The 12,075-nt window shown below is 30.4% G+C and overlaps 1 protein-coding gene across 1 annotated transcript; it reads right to left on the reverse strand.

Moving 5' to 3' along the window:
- Positions 1 to 9,843: 9,843 nt before the first annotated feature.
- LOC122534503 lies at positions 9,844 to 10,607 on the reverse strand. The gene is made up of 3 exons (XM_043665193.1): positions 10,584 to 10,607; positions 10,270 to 10,478; positions 9,844 to 10,081 (listed from the first exon to the last, which is right to left on the reverse strand). The coding sequence occupies exons 1-3, from the start codon at positions 10,605 to 10,607 to the stop codon at positions 9,844 to 9,846; spliced, it is 471 nt and encodes a 156-aa protein (XP_043521128.1).
- Between the last annotated feature and the right edge of the window lie 1,468 nt (positions 10,608 to 12,075).

Here is a 12,075-nt window from a genome sequence, read left to right on the forward strand (position 1 = left end):
CAACTTAGTCATCGATTTCTTCGGCTTTGAACTATAACTTGCCTTTGAACTTCGATTTTGAATTATAACTTTTCTCTAATATACCAACAATAATGCATCACATAATTAACGAAAATTTGCCAAAGAATACCCAAATCCTTCTTTTTCAAATCCTTTAAATTCACAGTATTACATAGAAATGGAAATGGTTCCTTTTCAGAAAGGAAAACAAATGTAAATTCATACATAATAATAACAGTCTATTACTCAACTACATTTCGACTACAACTACAAAACGAATCTCTACTGGTCCGAATCATAATAACGTACAGCAACATAACAGATATAAAATATTAGGTACTATCACGTTCTGACTCAAGCGGACGCTATTATTCAGCCGAGATACGTGTCGAGGTGCAAATTTTTGACTCAACCGACGCGTTCAATCCGATTCTGGTTGGCATCAGCAATGTAATTGTTTATAATCTGAGGCGCCTTCAGGGCTCGAATGAAAATGGCCCAGTGAAGGTGATCGGAATCAACCTCCAGGAATGTCGATATCCTGGCTTCTGTGATTGGAATCTCGACACCGAAGGGCAGAAGCGTAGTGTTTACTGGATGGCGTAGTTCACACATGAAATCTCTACCGCGACGCGTACGCGACATTGATTATTGGCCCATATATGAAATCAAAGAATATCGTACAGCTGTCTCTTGCACCTTCGTATTTAAAGTTTCCATTAGATTCTTATTAATTCCGGAAACCGTGCAGTGTCTACACCTTGTGTCGTCAGATGATTGTTAGGAATCTTTAAGAGATTGATGATAATGATAAGAAACACTTGAAATAAAGTAAAAAATATATATATTCAGAAATTATTATTTATACAACAAGAATGCAAGAAATAGAAACGCTTACGGAGTAGAAGAAATAGAATCACTAGGAAGTAGATCGTTCGGTAAGAGGGTTAAACCGATGCTGGATACTCGTCGCTCGGAAAGCCAGAATGGGGCTACTGCACTCACTGCATTACTGATTGATTGAACTTGTCATAATTTCGATCTCTTTATATTGTAATTATCAGCAGGAAGGAGATCGAGATGTCGAAACGTTTTCTAATGCTTGGAATGTTAGAGTTGCAAATTCAAAATGCCATATCAGGTTTGCCAAACCTGTGGCGTTTTGGAGTGCACGCGCTCGAAGAGTATCCAGGCTAATGTACTCTAAAACACGAACTCTAATGAAAATACCATTCTTATTTCAATAAGAAAGCTAGTAATCACGATAATTTAGAAAGAAAACGTCGGTTGTCCGACGTCACAGCCACTAAAAATACAGTTGAAAATATAATTAAAAATATCGTGTAATAATAGAATTTTAAATCACACTCTTTTTTTCTGAAAAATGTAGTAAATTACGCCGCTATGCCAAAAGAAATTTAAAATCTCTTCTGATCTTAATTGCAAAAAAAATGCTCATGCAAAACATTATCTAAAAATGCATTAAAATTAAATACGAAAACAAGAGATTATTGTAAGCTAATCAAATATTTAGAATGAAAGAAATTGCATATCATACATATCAGTTGAATGAAGAAATGGCTTATTGGATGGTAGAACTTTTGTCACTCATCTTTACAGACGAGAGTAATAAACGAATTTATGAAATCAAATATCTTCTAAAAATGAAAATTAAATCCACATTTAAAAAATGACATACCACAATGTATTCGATGTCAGGAATATGGCCACACCAAATCATTGTACAAAACAAATCATAATATCACGTAAAATGTACAGGTCATCATCCCACAAACAAATGTTCAAAAAACCGTGACTTTTCTATACAATATATTCTCTACGATGAAACTTATTCGCAAACTACGAAAGTTATAACATATATAAAAAATTAAGGCAAAGGGCAGAAAGCAAATCAACTAATATAGAAAAGACATTTATCAGGCAAAAATGTGAACTATATGAAACACTAAATCGCTCTAATGAGTAAAAATATAATGAAAACACAAATGAAAATAAAATAATATTTAACGAATTTTTCAATATCGAACTTATCTTTAATCAAATAATAATTATTCAAAATAATATAATTAATCTACTTACAACTTTGATTAAATATAAAAATTTATAACAATAATAGCGAAGAAAGCACTATAGACTGCGAACAGTATGTCGCAATACAGAAATGACATAGAGGTTTCCTTAATAAACAAAAAATAGATATAAAAATAGAAATACATATTTCTGGCAATAAAAACCTATTTTATGGCAATAAAAACCTATTTTCAACTACAAAATATATTATACACCTAATGGAACAATAATTAATAATTAATAACAAACATTTGAAACAAACTAATATGAACAGATTCATCTTCAAACAGTTATCAAAATCAAAAAAACGAATGATTTGCTGACAATAGCTTCCATTTATAAACCACTCCATCACTTCTTCCTCTCCCTAAAAAATAGATTTCTTGCCAGAGACAACTAAATACCCATATTGAAGTTCACTAATCTTAAAAGTAGAAAATTGTATGAAATAATTCTAAGGAATATAACTTTAGTACCGGAATACTCACGTACTGGCTGACTGACTTAAATAGAATATTGGAGATATTAGATTTCTTCGCTTCAAAAAAATATCGTATAATTACATCAATATAATCTCTAATTGTGACTTGTCATCAGACCATTCAGCAATTATCTATTTATAAATACAGCAATAAAAGGAAACACAAGACCTTTGCTACATAACTATAAAACTGATTGGCCTAAATTTGAAATGCTTATTAATGATAATATAAATTTGAAAATTCCATTAATGACTTAATATGACATTAAAGAGGCTGTTAACATATTAACAATCCAAATCAAATAATGATCAAACCATAATACTTTAAACTTCTCTAAAGAAATAAGAGATAAAATTTTTGAAGAAAGGGCAGCTAGACGTACATAAATGGCAATTATCCAGCAGGTAAAAGCATAGACGAGGTACATGAATTTAACTTATGACTAAACAGACTAAACAGATTAAACATCTTACGGGACTTCGTGGCCTGTGACCTGAAACACCGACATAGTAAAAAATCATTAGTTTTCTAGCGCATTTTACATTTAAACAACGGTGTGGGAACTGTGGAGAATCAGTAACATGATTTTTGACACCTATTATAGTGTTGTCAAACTTTCAATACGGAATTGTGAAACTAGTAACCACAGACGAAGTACCGAAATTATTCTACTCTATATCAGAAAGAATCTTATATCCATCTTTTACGGATTTAATCACAATTTTTTTCAATATATAATAAATTAAAATTTAAACATTATTAACACATGATTTTATATATAAATTTTTAACTAACAAAATTTTTAACCATTCTAAATATTATTAATTATATTTCCTGTATTTAAATTATTATATTTCCTCATTTACATATTCCTTATATTACATATTTAAATTTATGTTAAATTTTTAATAATTTTATTATAACTATGCAGTATATTAGTCATGACAAATAACATAAATTCTATGATTCATTAGTTAAAAATTACGTTTGTTAGTTAATGATATTATGATAAAGTAATTATTTAGAAAAAGGGGGAGTCTCCGATTTCGACGATTTTTGAGTATGTTGCAGAAATCAACTTTTTCCTATATATGTAACCGCCGCTCGGCCTTAGTTCGTTAGTTTCGAGATTTTTGCAAAAAACTATTGCTACTACTACAATGAATATTATTTATAGCTACGTGTCTGTGACAGCGTGTGTAAGCTTTGAGTCGCCGATTGTTTATGGTTTCTATAAATACATAGAGACTACAGGCAATGGCCGCGTATAATGTGTGTAATAAAAAACGTAAATAAAAAAACGTAACCCGAAATAAAAAAAACGTAACTCGAACCTTATTTAAATCTAACTATTAGGGGTGTGTGGGTACCCGAAATTTCGGGTTCGGGTCGGTTTCGCACAAAGTCGGGGGGGCTTGGGCGGGTAGCCCGATGATTTCGGGTAGCTCGAAGATTTCGGGTAGCCGGAGATTTCGGATAGCCCGATGATTTCGAATCGAGTTGGAAAAAGTTCAAGGGGGATAGGATCAGAGGTGGGCATTATTCGAATAAATTCTTCGAATAAAATTTCGAATAAATTATTCGATATTTACCAATAACGATTTTATTCGAACATAAAATTGAGCATTATTCGAATAATATTTCGAATAAATTCTTCGAATAAAATTTTATTCCTGTAATATTTCGAATAAATTCTTCGAATAACATTTTATTCCTGTAATATTTCGAATAAATTCTTCAAATAACATTTTATTCGAAATATTTACTTAAATAATGTAAAGAAAAAGAATCAGAAGTTCTTTTTTCACAATTTTGGTTTATTTAATAAATTTCCTTCTGCTTTTAACATTTAATAAAGCAGAATCTACTTCAATCGACCAACATTTACAAACAAATGATAACGTAGAAATTCTTGTACTACAATTTTTTACAGATAATAGAAATGATTACATATCTCTGAATGCATGTTTACCCATAATTAAAAATATATTTTTGAAATGTAACACTCCTTCGCCATCTTCTGCTCCAGTAGAGCGTTTGTTTTCATTTGCAACGATAACAAACTCGCCTAAAAACTGTTCGTACAAAAAATTGTACTAAAGGCTTATTAAATAAACCAAAATTGTGAAAAAAGAACTTCTGATTCTTTTTCTTTACATTATTTCAGTAAATATTTCGAATAAAATGTTATTCGAAGAATTTATTCGAAATATTATAGGAATAAAATTTTATTCGAAGAATTTATTCGAAATATTATTCGAATAATGCCCAATTTTATGTTCGAATAAAATCCTTATTCGTAAATATCGAATAATTTATTCGAAATTTTATTCGAAATGTTATTCGAATAATGCCCACCTTTGATCCTATCCCCTTTGAACTTTTTCCAACTCGATTCGAAATCATTGGGCTACCCGAAATCATCGGGCTACCCGAAATCGTTGGGCTATCCGCCCGAGCCAGCTCGGCTTTGTGCGAGCCCGACCCGAACCCGAAATTTCGGATACCCGCACACCCCTATTTTAAACTTATAAAATATTAATATTAACATATATATCATTAAGTTACTCATATTTTTATTAATAATTTATAACAATAAATGATTTCGGTCGTCGAAAATGCAATTCAGTGAGTTCGTCTTAATAAATAACATCGTACTATAAAGAAGAAAATATGTTATCGTTTAAAAAAATAAATTTGACTTCGAAATTTCGAAAAAAAATTTTCCAAGAAATAATTTACAACATATAATGTGCTTCTATTCATAATAAATTATTTCGAGAAAAAATTTTCCAAGAAATAATTTACAACATATAATGCTTTTATTGCAAATAATATTTCTAGAAATATTTTATTGATAAGTTCAAACTTTAATAAAATCAAATTTACGGGATAAAGATAATTTATTCAAGCTGTGAATTTACACAATTAAAATACGTCATATCTAATTATGTTGTTCATGAAAATATCATATTTCAATCAACTTTTTCTAGTACTTTTAAATAGATGTTAATAATCAAATATATACTAAATATTTCATTTCAATTTTCACCAATCTCTATTTTTTAGAGTGTTAAATTCCTTCATTAATAAAGTGCCATCACGTTCAATTCAATAAATAATTCTCTAAAATAAATTTGGCAACACTGTCCATATTTTTTTATTTTCGTGGTGCAAAACTTGCCTGAATCTGTATGACAGAATGTGGCACAAAAATAGCCGAAAAAATATATGCAATGTCTATTCATACCACTTTGTCTGTGGTACTATTCAATCCAATTATTTTTTCCATTTACAGTTTCATATTGCATTCTTCTTTAACAATATGCGTTATGAAAAAGATATTTGCCTTTATTTAATTTCAAAAATATCTCAAAGATGTCAATAAAATAATAAAACTAGTTTTATTTGCGGAGTATAACTGTTGATGAAAAGAATTAAATGAATATAAGAATATGGTTAGAAAGAAATGTTTGGTCAGAGTACCACAAGGGTCGGCAATCAACGTCACCCTATTTCTAATAGGCATCAACGATATAATCAGAGATATAAAACCTTCAGTCCAAGGAAATCTGTTCACAGACAACCTTACCCTCACATGCAGTAGAAAAAACATAAACACGACAATCGAGCTACTACAAACAAGCCTGAACGAACTATTAATATAGTCAAAAAATTCAGGACCTAGATTTTCCCTCCACAATACTAAATTTATAGTCTTTTCCAAAAAACGAAAATTGCATCAAAATATACCGAAACTATATATGGAAAAAGTCGAGATAAACAGAGTCAACATAAAACTATTCGGACTAACCTTCGACCAAAAACTGACATGGCTTCCCCACTTAAAAACCCTCCAACAGGCATGTTCCCAACGAATCAACATCATAAAAGCCCTAGCCCACTACAGGAGCAGATCAAGAAATTCTCTTAAAATCACACCAAGCACTAATAAGAAGCAACCTGGACTATGGACCAATAGTATACAATTCAGCCAAACCTAACATGATCAAAATAATTGAACCCATCCAAAATACGGCACTCAGACTAACCACAGGAAGCTACCGCACAAGCCCAATAGCCGGCATACTATTTGAAGCCAAAGAAATGCACCTCGAACAGAGAAGGAAACTACTTAGCTTAAGATACGCAAGAAAAATAGCATCAACACCAAATAACCCAGCATACAACAATATATTTGCCGAAAGATTAACAAACCAACACAACAGAAATTCAAGACTCCCGGCATTCTACATCAGACTAAAAGGATACCCCAATATACGAGAAATTACTTCAACACCAATTATCGAACGCAACCACGAAAAAATAGCCCTATGGTCATTGAAAACACCTAAAACAAACACCGACCTGACTAATCACAAAAAAAAAAATGAAAAAAGCAACATAGAACATAAACAGGATTTTCAGAAATTAAACAACACCTACAAGAATTACCACAAAATTTACACAGACGCTTCCAACATTGAATCGAATTCGCAATCGTCACAGAAAACACCACTAAAAAACAACGACTCTCCAACCACACATCTATCGTGACCGCTAAAACATACGCTATACTAGAAGCACTACGGTACATCCAAGAAAACAAATATCGGCGGTAATCTATACAGATTGACTTGACTTCGATAAACGCGATAACAAACACCAATACCACCAAAAAGCACGAAGTCATACAAATGGTTCAGGAATCATACATCGAACTTACCAACGGCCATAAACAAATAATAATCACCTAGATCCCGTCACACCAAGGAATAGAAGGAAACGAGAAAGCCGACTCCTTAGGCAAAGAAGAGACCGAACAAACGAATCCAACATCCCAATCCCACACCAAGACCTACTTCAACGACCAAAGTGGAAAGAAAAGAATGGAACAGAATTTGGACTACGACAAATAGAACCAAAATACACTACAGCATTTCTACCAAAAAAATACCAAACAACAATATAAGCAGAAAAGAAAGGATAGCTATGACTAGACTTCGAATCGGACACTCCAAAATCACACACGAATACCTCCTAACCAAAGCAGAACCACCTTTCTGCAACACCTGCAAGCAACAAATTACCACCCAACACCTGCTACATGAATGCAGAAAATACGGAAACCTAAGAAGTAAATATGGATTAAACCCAAACACCGCTCTAACTAGCCAGAAATAACAAAAAAATGTTATCAACTATCTAAAGGAGACCCAACTGTTCGACCAGATATAAAGAGAAAGTTCCAGCACGAGGTCCCAAAGACCTCGTAGTCTATGCGACTCTAAACCCCCATATAAAAAAAAAAATGTTTGGCCTTGGTTGTCATAGATGAATTCTACATTTTCGGTTTGATGTAAAAGTGTAGAAACCTGCCGCAAAATTGATCTTAACCTTGAATTTCAAGATCAACATTATTTTTGTTTGCATTGTATTTTACTCAATATAAAGGTCAAACTTTTCCAAGAGACACTATGTCACAATCTAATCATTCTTTTGAAAAATGGTAAAAAAAGTTTGATGAAATCAACGGCTGACTAGCTAACAGCAAGTACAGCAGGGACCAGCGGGAGATTGCCGAATGTTTTAGTAATTCTTTGCGGTTCGCGCAGCTCTCGCTATTTTATTCAAGATCAATTTTGTTCCTTACATATTTTTCTATCAAATAAATGTAGAAATCACCTGATAGCCAAGCATTTTTTTCCATTCTGTATATAAATGTGTTCTTCTTTTTTTTGTAAAATGCTACATCTTTAATCCTTTTACGAACGAAATTTTTAATTATAAAATAAAGTAAATTAGTGTGATATGTTTTATATCTCTATACTAATTTTGTACATGTATATTATATTGATTATATTTAAGAAATGAAGTTATATTTTTCTAATACTTTTTTTATGTGCAAAACTTACTTTTTCTAGCAGATCAAAATTTATTTCTATTTTAAAAATACAACTTGTTCTAATTATATTAGAGTTTGTGTTATGTAAAATAAACATGTGGAAAGTTTCATTATTCGGTATTTCTTCCTGTGTAACCCAAGAGCGAGGTAATTATCGCCGGCTGCGTGCTCGATGCGATTGTCACAGCAAAAGAATACCAAACTTGGGACTGTTTGCCTAGTCACCCTAATCTTAAGACATAAAATACGAGTATCTTGTGTATGTTGTGCGTATGCGTGCATGCGTGTGTGTGTAAAATGCATATGAAAGTAAGATTTTCGGCAGAAAATATCGAGTTGCAGTAGATCTTAAGAGAGCTTAGAGAGTGCAAGTCGTGATAGCGTGCAAGTTTTGTGAGAATCTAGAGAAAACTTAATATCTTTTTGTCATCGCCGTATTCGCACTTATTCAGTTTTCCTTATAATTGCTTAAATTTAATAAACTATTTATTATAAACCACGTGGATTTAATTTAATTTTCTCTTTTTCACCACAATATATATATGAGTAGATATATATACATATAAGTAGAGAAACATCCTGCAATATTGATTAGCAATACCGACCAAAGCTATTTCTCGTTTATTTTATCAAATATTATTACTTTTTTTGGTTGAGCAAACAAATATTACGATTCTGGAATTGTATTATTTAAGGCATTGTTTTTAATATTCTTAGGCACTGAACATATTCATTGATATTCAGTAAGTTAAAAGTTACTTTTAAAACTGATCTATCGTTTCTTAGACAAAATGATTTTATTCTATCATATATACTATTTCTAATCTATTAAATATAATAAACAGTCCTATTGTAGCAATGTTTCTTTATATACGGGTGAATTGATGAACTGATAAACTGAAAAGAAGAACAGGTAATATGAACTGATAAACTAAGAAAAAGAACTCGTTTTATATTGCATGTACAAATCTAGAAAATTACTTTACATTCAATATTTGTAAAGATAAAGTATAAATTAAAATATTCTAGAAATTAGATGTTCTTTTATTAACATTATTAATTACTTAAACCTAGTAATTTAACAATTAATCAATATTGAACTATAATTTTTCATTTCCTATAAATTACAACTTTCTTTTACAGATTATCATTCTTCTTATCAAATTTTACGAGCTTTAATTTCTCTTATTCCATTAAATTTTATTAAGTTATCACAAACACGTTTTTGAAATAGCGCTTTTTACCGATTTTAACCTAAGATATAATAAAAGAAAGAACTTGATCGGTACTGCACGATTCTTTCTTGTAGAAAATGAAATTTAATAAAATGAATAAATGATATTAAAAATTAATTTTTTAAATGTTTTAACATACACCCTGTAATAAATAACTTCGCCCTGGAATAGGATAAAGTAAATCCGATCCAATATTGTTTAAATTTGCAGTCATTATTACATCAGCAGTAGAAGTATATGTGATAAGGGGCCTCTTCATAGATACAGTCCAAATCGGTTTATTTTCTTCAGGACTAGGTTTTATATACCACGCCTCTGGATCATATAAACAATTATATTTTATACACGTCATTGGTTTCCTAGTTTTCCTGAAAATCAGTAACAAATTATAAAAATTTGCTTTTTAAACAATATCGCTTTTATATCTTTATATATTTATTTTTTTGACATTCTAGTCTTGTATTATCTATTTAACCTCCAATTTAGTAAATAACAATTTACTATAGTAGAAGAATTAATATTTTATAAGAGAAAAATAATATGTTTTATTTCTTACAAACAATCCATCTGATTAAAGAGACATCTTAAACGTTTAAGTTCTTGACCAGAACTTGAAATTTTGTTACAAAAGCCCCAATTTCCAAGTGTTTCTGCTATACCAGTAGCATTATTTCTTGAACATTTGCTGTTATATTGCATTTTTGATAAAATTATATCAAAAATATTATAACTAAAATTAATGAAATTAATATGGTAAATAATGAACTCAAAAAATTTTTAATTTAAGATGTATAAAAATATATTTTACGAAAATATCAAAATATTATTATCGTCATAAATGTCTTTTGTTTCACTTCTGTAATTACAAACTTCATGTAACATTAAAACATTCATGTCATATCATAAAATGCAAGGTGTCAGATTTCAATCTATAAATGGAATTATAATATTCTATGTATACATACATATAATTCTTATAGAAATCTTTTAAAGCATTCATTATTCGAAAAAATGTTTCTGACGAATCGTCTGCTTCAAAAGGGAAGTAATTTGGTAAACTCGATTTAATCATAGGTGGAAGTATTTCAGCGATTTCAAAGTCAACTTAATATTTTTAAATAGAATTCTATATTTTTTTATACAGAAATCAATGCATCTCTTTATTTTCTATAAAAAAAGTATATACTCCATTATCCTATTTATATCTTCTTACATCTCCTTCATATTTTGCTTCGTCGTTTCTTTCTTTTCTAGACGACGCACAAACTTCACCACATCACACGAACCTCACTAATTTGATTAGAGTACGCTACTCTTATAGTCACATTTCATATGTGTTAGTTTCACCGATTATATATGTAGTAGTGGCTATTCTGCACATTATGGCAGGCTTAGTTAAATGGAAGTGGATTGTACAGCACTTGGAAAAAAAACAGGGAATCGGCTCATTGAAAGACAGACTCTTGTAGCTCATGGAGAGGAAGAAATTCGACAGGCCTAATATATGTAATCGTTTCAAAAATAGTTTAGTTTCGCAAAAATAGTTTAAGATAATTTACATATAGATAAGATAATACATATATGTTACCACCATTCGACCTTAATTCCCAAAATATACTTTTGGCATATATGTGATAATGAATTTGTATATATTTAATAATGAGTTAATTGATTTTTTTAACAGTGCGAAAAATAATTTATGACAAGCTGCATTAAATGAAAAGGCAGGTAAAATCACAATATTTTGAATGCTTCGAACCACAAGTCTATAATCGTGAGACCAAAGTCAATATCAGATATCTTCATAAATCTTCATCCAGATTTGGTACAGCTCAGTACACGTATTTTACCAAGAGTCATTTAATTATAGAATTTTTCTTATACCAAAATTTTACGAGGTATTTGTAAAAATAAGTTTTAAATTTTTTAAAGAGCGAACTTCACTGATTTTTTGATTTATAATGAGATACTCCAGATTATGTACAGTAGATGACATACTTCTTTTTTTAAATTCTGCATTAAGAATCATTTGTTTTTAAATTATTTCCAAATGACGACAACGTTTCTGGCTTTTGTCGACCAGGCATTTGTTTAACCTAAACTATAATATCAATATTTTTCTTTAAAAAGAATGAATTTTTAAAAATGTTTCAGTTATACATGTTTATATAAACAGACCGATCGACGTAAGGTGACCGACAACCCACAATGTTGAAGTACAGATATACATACAAGTATTTTCAATATTACATATTTTATATATTTTACAGATTGTGTTAGAATTTGAAGGGCTGAAGAAGTGTTTATGACGATGCGAGGATAAAAGAAGGAAGTGATGATGTGGGTAAGGTGAGGAAAGGTT

This window comes from Frieseomelitta varia, unplaced genomic scaffold (assembly GCF_011392965.1).
Source record: "Frieseomelitta varia isolate USP_RPSP 00005682 unplaced genomic scaffold, Fvar_1.2 scaffold_605, whole genome shotgun sequence".
NCBI lineage: Eukaryota > Metazoa > Arthropoda > Insecta > Hymenoptera > Apidae > Frieseomelitta > Frieseomelitta varia.